At 34.4% G+C, this 13,530-nt stretch overlaps 1 protein-coding gene across 7 annotated transcripts in view; it reads right to left on the bottom strand.

Moving 5' to 3' along the window:
* The window catches only part of ALKBH8 (alkB homolog 8, tRNA methyltransferase), a 90,808-nt gene that overhangs the window by 40,193 nt on the left and 37,085 nt on the right, over positions 1 to 13,530 (bottom strand). For 6 of the 7 annotated variants that reach the window (XM_045556676.1, XM_045556678.1, XM_045556680.1 and 3 more), the window contains exons 9-10: positions 11,322 to 11,473; positions 7,692 to 7,948 (exon numbers count right to left, since the gene is read on the bottom strand). In XM_045556676.1, coding sequence (XP_045412632.1) covers positions 7,692 to 7,948; positions 11,322 to 11,473 — 409 coding nt within the window. Of the gene's footprint in view, positions 1 to 7,687; positions 7,949 to 11,321; positions 11,474 to 13,530 lie in introns of all 7 variants that reach the window. The other variant, XM_045556681.1, reaches the window with a different exon arrangement.

Raw genomic sequence — 13,530 nt, 5'->3', positions numbered from 1 at the left:
TTTCCTCTCCTTCTTACCAGACCTTTATAGCTATTTGTACAGAGCACTCCTTTTTGCCAATAAGAGAGCACATGGACAATTTTAATAATAAAGCCCCAGGTCTACTGTAGATTCCCCACTGACCAACAACCTGACTCATGCCTAGATCAGGACTTTCATCTTGCACTTATTTTGCCTAAGTCTTCCATATACTATAGTCAAATTGTCACTATTTTTTTCTCTTCTCTGTTTTTAAATTTCTTTAAGTTTTTATACTAAGGATGGTACTGAGTATTTGAAAATCTTTATTGTTGCATGATATCCACAAAAGGACAGAAAATGTCTTATTTATAAAAACCTACATATATTCAAAGACTCATGTAAAGCTACATATTTCTGTGTGCTGGGTAGAGATCAATATCAAAACAGATATAGACTTAAAAAGTATACTTTTATTCCTATATAATTTTTAAAATCCTCAACAAAAACATTAAATATGCAATTCTAGAAGTACAACTAAACATGAAAAAATATTCAATCTAGTAATTGAAGGTACAAACTAAAACAAGGTTCCATTTTTCTCCTATTAAACTATCAAAAATATTTTAAAACCAAAACACACCACAGGGATGGCAATGTGATAACTTACTCTCACATAATGTTGGTGACAACTGAAATTGGCTCAACCATTTAAAAGAGCAATTAAGACAAACCATGTTTTTAAGAAAAAAAAAAGTTCACAACTTTTGACCCAATAATTATTCTTCTAGAAATTTATCCTAGGAAAATAATCCAAAGCAGGGAAAAAGCTAACCAGGCTAATAACAACTGCCTTTTCCTGAGTACTCACTATGGATAAAGTATATTCTTTGTATCAATGCACGTAATCCTTGTAATACAATTTAAGTTAGGTATTATTATCATCATGTTACAGATGAGAACGCTTCATCTCAAAGAAAATAAGTAATTTTCCCTAAATTGATCAGTAGTTAAGTGGTAGAATGAAGATTTAAAACTTGTTTTTTTCTCTTTCCAAAAATACATATTCTTCCTTCTTGTCCCACTGTCTCTCAATATACATGTTCATTATGATGTCATTTGTAATAACTACAAACTGAACACAACCAAAAGTCTACTAACATCCACCTAACAGAATATTACAAAGTCCAAGTCTCTTCAATAAATGGTATCAGGAAAACTGGATATCAACACGCAGAAGGATGAAATTAGACCCTTATCTTGCACCATATACAAATATCAACTCAAAATGGATTAAAGACTTAAATGTAAATAAGAACTGACACTGTGAAACTACTGGAAGTAAACAAAGGGGAAAAGCTCCATAACATTGGTCTGGGCAAGAAATTTTCAGATATGATCCCAAAAGCATAGGCAACAAGAGCAAAAATAAACAAACAGGATTAGACCAAACTAAAAAGCTTCAGCACAGCAAAGGAAATGATCAACAAAGCAAAGAGATAACCTACAGAATAGGAGAAAATATTTGCAAACCATACATCTGATAAGGGCTTAATATCAAAAATATATAAGGAGCTCAAACAACTAAATAGCAACAAAACAATCTGATTTTAAAATCGGCAAAAGACCTGAAAATATATTTCTCAAAAGAAGACATACAAATGGCCAAAAAGTTATGAAACAATGCTCAACATCACTAATCATCAGGGAAATGCAAATTAAAACCACCACAAAATCTTATCTCACACCTGTTAGAATGGCCATTACCAAAAAGACAAAAAATAAGTGATAAGTGTTGACAAAGTGTGGAGAAAAGGGAGCCCTTGCACACTGTTGGTGGGAATATAAATTACAGCCATTTATGGAAAACAGTATGAAGGTTCCTCAAAATATTAAAATTAGAACTACCATATGATCCAGCAATCCCACTGCTGGGTATATATCCAAAAGAAGTGAAATCCATATGTCAAAGAGATATCTGCACTCCCACGTTCATTACAGCATTATCAATATGGAATCAACCTAAGTGTCCAACAGCAGATGAACAGATAAGAAAAAACATGGTATATATACACAATGGAATATTATTCAGACATAAACAAGATGGAAATCCTGCCATTTACAACAACATGGATAAACCTGGAGGACACTATGTTAAGTGAAATAAGAGAGACATGGAAGGCAAATACCGCATGATCTCACGCCTGTGTGGAATCTAGAAAAGTTGATCTCATAAAAAGTAGAGTAGAAAGATGGTTACCACGGGCTGGGGTGGTTTAGGGGAGTAGGGGGTTGGGGAAATGTTGGTCAAAGGAGTCAAAATTTCATTCAGTTAGATAGCAGGAATAAGTTCCAGAGATATATTTTACAACATGGTGACTATAGTTAATAACAATATTAAACATTACTAAAAAATGCTAAGAGAGTGGATGTTAAGGGTTCTCACCAAAAAATGCTAACTGTGAGGTAATGCATGTTAATTTGCTAGATTTAGTTAATCCACAATGTGTATATACTTCAAAACATCATACTGTACAAGATAAATGCATATGTCATCTATCAATTTTAAAAAATAAAAAGAGAAAAAAAAATACCATATCATATAAAGTCCAGAAACACCACATGACTACATATCAAAATAGAAATATTAGGTGATATAAATGAGTTGTCAAATTGTTCGCATATTCATTTAAAACATTTATAGGAAAAACACTAGAAGGATATTCATCATGATAAACTGGTTTATTAGGGTGATAGGATTATAGGCAAATACCTTTCCTCTCGTCAATTTTCTTAATGATGGTTATATTTTTTATTTCTTGAAAATGTAGATTTTTAAAACTACTAAGAAAATATGCAATTATAGGAAAATCAGACTAGCAATATGCAGTTTAAAGTGCAGAGAAATAAGCAAAGGCTACAGTAAAGGACAGTGAAAAGAGTATACTACAGGTTGAGTATCCCTTATTCGAAATGCTTGGGACCAGAAATGTTTTGGATTTCAGATATGTTTGGATTTTGAAATATTTGCACAATGCATACTGGTTGAGCATCCCTAATCTAAAAAAACAAAATCTGAAATGCTCCAGTGAGTATTTCTTTTGAGTGTCATACCAGTGCTCAAAAAGGTTCAGGTTTTAAAGCATTTCAGATTGGGAATTTCTATATTAGGGATACTCAACCTGTGAACTCTAGATTTGAATCCTGGCTTCAGCAATAACTAGCTGAACAACCTAGGAAAGCTACTTAATAACCCAGAGCCTCTGCTTCCTCATCTAAAAAATAAGAAAAAAAATATTTCTCAGGGTTAATATGAGACTCAAACTGATCTATATTAAATATTTTATTAACCATAAAAGTGCTGTGCAAATGTTGGCTATTATAACATATGGAACAAGAGGTAGAAAGAAACTCTTGTTCTGGATGCTAGTTATAAAAAGAAATCTATGTCCTAAAAGTATCTTATCCTGAGTTATAAGGCCCACCCATTTTCAGGTTATCACATTCATTCAAGGTTACAGAACACAGCACTGAATATTCTGGCTTTCATATAAGAAACTGAAGGTAAATTCACAAGTTTGCTCCTCACCATTCAACAAATAATTAATAAGCTTCTATTATATGCCAAGTAAGTGGAGAACAAAACAGACATGATTCCTGCCATCTCTCTGAGTTTACATCCTGTTGCCCTCTGTCACCACAGCTAGCCTTTAAGATCTCTCTTATCAGAGTACGATACAACATCAGTCTTCAATATTTTTGGCACCAGGGACCAGTTTCGTGGAAGACAATTTTTCCACAGAACAGTGGGGAGGGAGAGTGCTGGTTTGGGGAATGATTCAAGTGCATTACATTTATTGTGCAGTCAAACCTCTTTGCTAATGATAATCTGTATTTGCAGCCCTTCCCCAGTGATAGCATCATCACCTCAGCTCCACCTCAGATCATCAGGCATTAGATTCTCATAAGGAGTGTATAACCTAGATCCCTTGCATGCAGTTTACAGTACGGTTCGTGCTCCTATGAGAGTCTAATGCCGTGGCTGATCTGACAGGAGGCGGGGCTCAGACAGTGATGCAAGGGATGGGGAGTGGCTGTAAATACAGATGAAGCTTCATTCAGTAGCCGCCATTCACCTCCTGCTGTGCACCCAGTTCCTAACAGGCCATGGACGGGTACTAGTCCACAGCCCAGGGGTTGGAGACCGCAGCCATAGAGTATGGACTCTGGAGTCAGAGATGGGATTCTAATACTTGCCCGGACACTATGTGATCGTGGGCATGCCATAACTGAGTCTCAGTTTTCCCATCTATAAAATGGAGATAGTAATACCAATCTCATAGATTATATATATGAGAAAACACAGTATAACATTTGGCATACAGCAGGTATTTGACATTGTTGGTTTCCTTTCTGTTCTTCTTTCCTTTACTAGGAAAGTCAATATAATTTAAAAATAAAACAAAACAAATACAGAGATGTACAGAATAGGCCTATATAAACATATCTCCAATTCTTACAGATTCCTGGCATTACTGAGTGCTATATTTGCAATACCAACTATATACAGCAACATCTAGGAAACAAATTTGAACTGAATGTGCACTGAAACCAATGCACAAAACAATCATATAGTGAATGAGCCAGTCTACACTCTGGGAATGTACATCTCATCTACTCTTGGTATTGTTGTATAAGCAATAAGTCTCCTAAAGGTATAAAATCTTTGCCTGTAACTCTGAAAATAAAGCCAACAGCTAAAGGTGATGAGAGAAATGAAGAGTAACTGAAAAATAAAAAAAGAAATGGTCCTTAGCTGAAAAATAAAAATTTTGGCCAGGCGCGGTGGCTCACGCCTGTAATCCTAGCACTCTGGGAGGCCGAGGCAGCTGGATCACTCAAGGTCAGGAGTTCGAGACCAGCCTCAGCAAGAGCAAGACCCCCGTCTCTACTAAAAACAGAAAGAAATTATCTGGCCAACTAAAATATATATATAGAAAAAATTAGCCGGGCATGGTGGCACATGCCTGTAGTCTCAGCTACTCGGGAGGCTGAGGCAGGAGGATCGCTTAAGCCCAGGAGTTTGAGGTTGCTGTGAGCTAGGCTGACGCCACGGCACTCACCCTAGCCCAGGCAACACAGCGAGACTCTGTCTCAAAAAAAATAAATAAATAAAAATAAATAAAAATTTTGAGTTAAAGAGAAAAAGAGCAAGCCCAGGCGTGGCTCAGAGCTATAACAACAGATTTATCACAGACATTTCTTACAGAAATCAAAAACTGTTTATCAAACTCTTCCCATGAGAGCCCAAGCCAGTGTAGAAAATGCATTTTGTTAATAAAATGATATGTAATAGTGATATAAAGAACTTTTTAGATTTTTAGCCTGTTCTACATTTAAATAGCTAGAATAAATGCCACAGGTCATATCCCCTCATTTCATGAATGTCAAGCAATGGACATATTTTCATGCTCAAAAATGGCTACTCAAAATATACTCAAACATCATTGCTCCATCCACGTTAGAGCCTCACTAGCTTAAAAAAGACAGGCTTCCCTATTATCACACATAATTCCATCTTCTGGTATAATAAAAGCCTCAACTCCAGCCAGACAAGTAGTTTTCATTCATTCATTGAACCAACACTTCGTGAGCCTATCCTGGGGATCAGATAATGCAGTAGGTTCCAGGGAACAGCAGGCAGGAAGCATTACGTGTATGTAGACTGCTACTGACAAAATGAATGTGGATAATAGAGAGCAAGCATGCTTACAATTTTCCAATCCTTCCAAATATATTCCTTCTTGAATTAGCTTCAGATTTTTGGTTCGGTATTCTGTTTATCAAGAAATCATCCTCACTTGTAGCAGAATAATGTTGTCATTATGACTAAGTCAGTGTGGTTGCCTTCAACCTAATTTCACTGTCACAAATGATACCTGATTAGGTAAAATCATGGACCATAGATTATCAACAAGAAAATGCAAAAGCAGAGCCTACTGAGAAACATATTTGGCTAGTACCTTTCGATTGAAACACCAGAAGATATCACCTTGCTTTGAACTGTGATTACAGTTATGATTTTAAGTAACACATCAAAAACCTTCCTCTTTGACATGAACGAACTTAACTCACTAGACCTTATTCTTTATCAACCAAAACTTAATTGTAAGTATTATAATAATATATGAATAACAGTGTCTTATCTTGATGAAAAGCTATTCTTTTCTGCCTTTTAATCCACAAACTCTACCCTTCCTCAATTGCAGCATAGCCAGTCCTCCGTATTTGTAGGTTCCACATCATGGATTTAACCAATCATGGTCAAAAATATTAAAAATAAAAAATGTGTCTATTGAATATGTACAGACTTTTTTCCTTGTCATTATTCCCTAAACAATACAGTACAAGAACTATTTACATAGCAATTACATTGTATTAAGTACTATAAGTAATCTAGAGGTGATTTTAATTATGTGGGAAGATGTATTAATACAAAGGTTATATGCAAATACTATGCAATTTTACATTAAGGACTGCAGCATCTACAGATTTTGGTATCCACAGGGATCCTAGAACCAATTCCCCATGGATACTGAGGGATGAATGTAGTTTTTTCAATGTGCTTTTGGCGCTTCCTAAGCAGTCTTAGGTGATTGTGACTAGAGCTATTTGAAGTATGGGGCCCAACATAGAGCAGCCACTGTAGTTCACATGGGGTGACAAAAATGTCATCTCTTAGCAGAATGGTGTATTATTTTTCTCTTTTACACTAAATCTTTTATGATCATTAAGGATATATTTATTATTTGATTTGACTTCAATTTGATATACCAAGGGACAACTGCAGTAGCTTTCTTCATGTAGGTGCAGAATTTCTAGGATGGAGTAAAAATAAGGATTATAAGCAATCTGACATACTCCAAGAACCCAGGAATGTAGACTGCGTTCATTCTCCTTATCTACTCCCTTACTCTAGTCCTTCCTCCCCTGATCTTGAGAAAGGGAAACTCCACTCCTCACAGAGCAGTGTCATTATGAGTATTTACAACAATGCAGTACAGCAGGAAGAATGTTCTACTTCCTAGCACAGCAGGAAAAAAAAGTGGTTCATAGAAAAAGAAATGATAGCAACTAAAAACAGATGCTTTGGAGTCAGACAGAAATGGCTTCAAATCCTGGGTCTAGCACTATTGGTCAGGCTTTTATCTATTTGAGCCTTAGTTTCCTCAGTAGTAAGACACCAATAAATAATAAACTTTTTTTTCCTACTATGAGTAAAACTTGGAGTCAGAAGGCATAGGCTCAAATTCCAGTTATATCCCCTAATTATATGACATCAGAGAATATAACTAACCTCTGTGAGCTCCAGTTTCTTCATGTATAAAAGATGGATGAAAATACCTGCTTTATCTTTCCTATACTTAGGGCAATCCAAGCAAAGAAAATGGTTCCTATAAAAATCTTTCCAATCTATAAAGAGTTATATAACCACAAGGTAGTTTTACTGATAAAATAATCATATTGGAAAGCAAAATCTAATGGGATAAAAAGACGATAATGATGGCATAAATTTCTAGAGGAATAAGAAGGAAGGGTAGTGTTCATTAATTTTCAATCTGTTTATTACTTTTCTGCAATGACCTAAAAAACGGCATTAGATCATGAGGAAGAAACATGTTGATAACCACTGCAAATTAAGCGAAAAGAAAGTCAGAAGCAACATTACTTGCCATATATAACTCCTTATTGATGCCAAGATACTTTCCATTCCCACATCCAATATCAGCCACTGTGGAACCACTTGGCAAAGCCTTCAGAAACTCTACGACGCGTGGCCACGGGCTGTGTCTTGTGCTGCTGAAGTGCCTGGCAATCTCCTCATAAACTTGGTGGACGTGCTCTTGCTCCAGCTGTGAGGCCTCCTTATCATTCTCTGGAAATGAGGGAGGAGTCTCTTTCCTCTGGCTGTCACAGACCAAAGGGTAACCTAAATGAAAAAAATGAAGCAATATAAAACTTTCATTTTTATACAAATGACTCATAAGGTACCAAGTTTTCCTAAAAGAAAAAGGAAATCAAAGCAAATTTGGTGACTGGGGGTAGTTAGGCTCTGATTTGTCAGTTTAGAAAAAGCTCTTCCCAAACAAATCCAATTATATGTCTGAGGGGGTCTAATATAAAAAGAAGGGGAGATAATGCGTTTACAACAAAACATGACTAGAATTCTGCATCTGCCATAAGATGGTGTCTTCCATCTTGGGGTTAAAAAGTCCTCTTATTCAAGAAAGCATCTCGATAAGTCTGGCCTAACTGGAAAAAAATTTAGCTAAATTGACAAGATTTAGGATGTTTCCCTTGGCAGGTGAACGGGATAGGAGTTCCAGGGACCTTAGGACTCTGAAAAGAAGAACAAGATCTGGAAGGAAAGTGTCATTTGGCAATATTCACAGATATTTACTGCACGCTTTTTGATGCAGTTTGTATGTATGTATTGTCTCAATCCTCACAGAAATACTATGAGATATGGACTATTACATTCATTTTACAGATGAGGAAACTGAAGCACAAAGAAGTTAAATAATATTCCTAAAGTGTCAGAGATAGTAAATCGTACAGCCAATATTTGAATCCAGGCAGTGTAGACTCCAGAGCCCACATTCTGAATGACAATACTGTGTTGCCTGCTTCAGTAGAATGAGCAAACCCCAAGATGAACACCACCAAGCAGTGGCAATGGCAGAGGAAATTTAGGATACAATGTCTAGCATTAATGTTCAAGTTGTTCCCCGTTCTCTGGAATAATGTCTAATACTAATTTTAAATCCTTGCCTGTTCTCTGCTATGCTATAATCTCCCTTTGTCTTCTGCCAAAGTCTGTGATGCACAACATCTTTTTATGGATAGTGTTCTAGGGAATAAAGGAAGAAGGGGTAGTATTACTGGAGAAACCACAGGCAAGACTAAGGCAATAATTAGAAATCACATGACGGCAAAGAATTTGCCTGCAACATTGATGGCTTCAGGAATGAACATAAAACAAACCTCTTTTCCCTAAATATTACTAGGGTATGCCAAACCTTGAGAAAGCCTAAAATGGGGAAGGGAGTATCTAGTGTCTATTAATGGGTAAAGGGAAAATCTAAATATTTTTAATGGATATTTAAGAAAAGGGTAGCTCCAAAAAGCTTGAGGACTCTAAGACACACATATGGAAACAGACAGGCTGCACTATATTGATTAAATTAGAATTATGATTATACTACAATATAGTACATTATAATTTATCCTAAACTGGTCTTAGTAAAATTTTATTCTCTTGGAAATTATGAACATCTAAGTTGTCTAAAGAAATAAGAAACCATTATCACTTAAAAATCTACAGATTTCGACCAAAAGTATGTAAAGGATGACCTTGAACTTTAAAAAAAAAAACACTAATCATCAGGGAAATGCAAATTAAAACCATAAGATATCATCTTATACCTGTTAAATGGCTGTTCTCAAAGAGATAAAAAATGCCAAATGTTGGTGTGGATGTAGAGAAAAAGGAACCCTCACACACTATTGGTGGGAATATAAATTAGTACAGCTATTATAGAAACCAGCATGGAGGTTCCTCAAAAAATTAAAAATAAAACTATCTTATGATCCAGTAATCCCACTACTGGGTATACATCCAAAGGAAATGAAATCAGTATGTCAAAGAGACATCTGCACTCCCACATTCATTGCAGCATTATTCATAATAGCCAAGATATGGAATCAACCTAACTGTCCATCAATGGATGAATAGATAAAGAAAATATGGTACATATATATACACAATACTGTTCAGTCATAAAAAAGAAAGAAATCCTATCATTTGCAACACCATAGATGAATCCAGAGGACATTTATTAAGTGAAATAAACCAGGCACAAAGAGACAAATACCATATGATCTCACTTATATGTGGAAACTAAAAAATTGAACTCGCAGAAGCAGAGAGTAGAATGGTGGTTACTGGGGGCTGGTTAGGGTGGGGAGGAAGATGGGGAAATGTTGGTCAAAGGAGAAAAAATTTCACTTAGGAGGAATAAGTTCCAGAGATCTATTTTACAACATGGTGACTATAGTTAATAACAATGTATTGTATTCTTGCAAATCACTAAGAAAATGGACGTTAAGTGTTCTCACCACAAAAAGTTGTAAGTATGTGAAGTAATATATATGTTAATTAGCTCAATTTAGCCATTCCACATTGTAAATATATTTTAGGACATCATATAATATTATACATAATAAATATACACAATTTTTATTTGTAAACTTTTAAAAAAAATTATAAACTGAATACCCAATGAGAGCATCTTACATTTAGTAAATGCTCATAAAAAAATATTTGCATAAGAAAACTAGCTTATCTCTCCAACTAGACTTTAAATTCCTCGAGAACAGGAGTCATGTTTTATTTTTCTATACCTTATAAAACTACCAGCAGTGTTAGATACTCATCAAATACTAAATACTTTTTTAATTAATAAAAAAAAATTCAACATTTTAAGGCTTCATGGACACATTTACCAAAATAACAAAAAACTTTTAAGGTTCATTAATATCAAGATATAAAACATAGAGACTTCAAGTTTTCTAAGAGGATAACATCTTATAGATATAATAAAGGTTTTTAATTCAAAATGTTTTTAAGATTATGACTAAATCCAAAGGCTATTGGTAGACACCACCCATAATTAAAACTCATAGGATATAAAAAGGATCTTATTATCACTATCATTACAAAATATTATTTACAAAATGAAAGAAGTATCTGTTAATTGAGTTCAAGAAATCTAGGGCATGATGTACTTGTATAGACTATTCAAAATAGCATCCTCTTGACAAGTTTTTGAGCAGTTCTTTTATTCCCTTCCAGGTTTTCAAATTCACTAAAACATAAACCACTGCTTATCCCCCTAAAGTTATCCACTACAGAACAGATGTGTCATCTCCAACCTTCCTGTTGGGTTAATAAGAATTTAGAAACTTCACAAGCTGTTCCCAACAAAATCTATTTTTGTACAAGTAATATTTTATTGTCCTACAATTGTAGCACTCTCAACCGTTACTTCAATAAGTAAAACATTTATTGGGCACCCAACTATGCCCAAGTACTAAGTTTGTGGAAAATAAAGATGATAAAATGCAGCCCCTGCCTTCAAAGAATATAAAATACAATGATGATGGTTAAGAAAAGTATATGAAAGTACAATACAAGGCAAAATATGGGAAATGATTTTAGAGAAATGAAGAAAAAGTTCTCCCGGGTGCTGACAGGACTATATTTACTCCATTTTATAGTAGACACAAAGTTATATACTTACTACAGTTACAAGGTGTTTGCCTCACTTTCCTAAATGTAAATGATGTCCGTACTCCCCTCTTGCTTAAAGTTAAGTCTCCAACATCACTGGTGATAATTCCACTTTTGTGATCCTCAGATGCTTGAACAGTATCAAATTTTCTGGGTGTGATTCTAAAAACAATAGTCAAAATAATTCACTTAACACTGTATTAATAAAAATATTTCAGGTCTTTAAAAAATATTAAGAGACTAGAGCAAATCTAGAACAATTTATAACAAATATCTATAAGATTCTCTGAATTGTTAGGCATGTGGGAAAATAAAGAAATAGAAGTATTTAAGGAAATTATTTTCAGGATAATAATATTAAAAGAACATACAGTTAACAAATTATTCCAGGAGAAAAAGAAATAATAACAAATATTTAATTAATATCAATTTCAAAAAAAAAAAAAAAAAGAACAGATGGAGCCAAGAGGAAACAAATAGATGGTAAATTTAAATTCAATATCAGTAATTATGTTAAATGTAAAAGTACTAAAAACCCCAATTAAATAACAAAGATTGCTGGACTGGATTTAAAAAATTAAATTCAACTACATGGTGATTATAAGAGACATACCTTAAATATAAGCACAGAGAATGGTTGAAAATAAAGATAGAAAAAATATACATATAGAACATACAAAAATAAATATTTTGCATATACCAAGCAAAACCAAAAGAAAAGTGATACAGCTATGTTAATCAAAGTAGACTTTAAGGTAGTAAGCATTACTAAAGATGAAAAGGGATATTCCATAATGATAACAGTAAATCATATATATTTGTATGCACCTAAGTAATAACACAATCTTAAAATATATAAGACAGGAAGTGAAAAAAATCTAATGGGGAAATAGACAAATACACAATTATCATTGGAGTTTTTAATACATCTTTCTTAGTAACTGAAATCTGGTTAAGGGTCAAGAATGTTAACATCAGGAAAGAACAGATAATAAAACAAAAAAGTGTATGATTAACTCTTAAATTGTATATTATTGATAACATAAGTAAAACAAAGACTAAAAAATATTAAGTGAGAACTCCAAGCTACTGTGGATTGTAAGATAGTTTGAAGAGGATTCTTGGTGTAAGATCAAATTTTTGAATAGGAAAAAGGAATCATTTGGTAGGAAAATAATACCCTTTTGAAAGTTCAATTTATACAATTTACATACAATGAAATGCACAGATCTTAAGTGTACAGTTCAATGAGTTTTGACAAATGTATACACCCCTTTAACCACCACATCAATCAAGATACAGAACATTTTCATCACCAAGGAAATTCCCTCATGCCCTTTTCAGTCAATCCTTCCCCACCTTGAAGCAACCACTGTTCTGATTTCTATCAGTGTAGTTTTGCTTATTCTTGAACATCATGAATAGTACTATTTTGTGTCTGACTTTGTCCATCCATAATGATTCTGAGATTTATCCATGTTGTTGTATGTATCAGTAGTTTGCTGCCTTTTTAATGCTGAGTATGAACATACCATAATTTATTTATCTAAAATCTCCCATTGATGGATATTTTGGTGTTCCCAGTTTGGGAACACCAAAATAAATAAAGCTCCTGTGAACACTCTTATACACATCATTTTTAGATATATATTTTTATTACTCTTGGGTAAATACCTAGGAGTGAAATTGGTGGGTCATAGCGTAAGAATCTGCGAGTTTTCCAAAGTGTTTATACAATTTTATACTCCGACCAGCAACATAGTAGAGTCCCAAGTTGTTTAACCTTCTCATCAACACTTGGGTTGTCTGACTTTTAAATTTTAGCCATTTTAGTGAGAGGTATGAAACTGTAGCTTTAATTTGTATTTCTTTGATAACTAATAATGTGCATCTTTTTGTGTGCTTATTAGCCACTTTGGGGTTCTTTTTTGATGAAGGACCCATTCAACTCTTTGCCCAGTTCTTTGTTAGATATAGACACATATATTGCAGATATTTTCTCCCCGTGTGTGGCTGTCTTTCTTTTTCTTTTTTCTTTTCTTCTATCTGTACACCAATAATATACTTTTTTTTTTTTCTTTTGAGACAGAGTCTCACTCTGTCACCCCAGCTAGAGTGCAGTGGTGTTACCATAGCTCACGGCAACCTCAAACTCCTGGGCTCAAGCAATCCTCCTGCCTCAGCCTCTGGAGTAGCTGGGACTATGGGTATGCGCCACC

This window comes from Lemur catta, chromosome 7, assembly GCF_020740605.2.
Source record: "Lemur catta isolate mLemCat1 chromosome 7, mLemCat1.pri, whole genome shotgun sequence".
Lineage (NCBI taxonomy): Eukaryota > Metazoa > Chordata > Mammalia > Primates > Lemuridae > Lemur > Lemur catta.
Note: the sequence above shows the minus strand (reverse complement) of the source record. Positions and strands in the feature narration are given on the sequence as shown.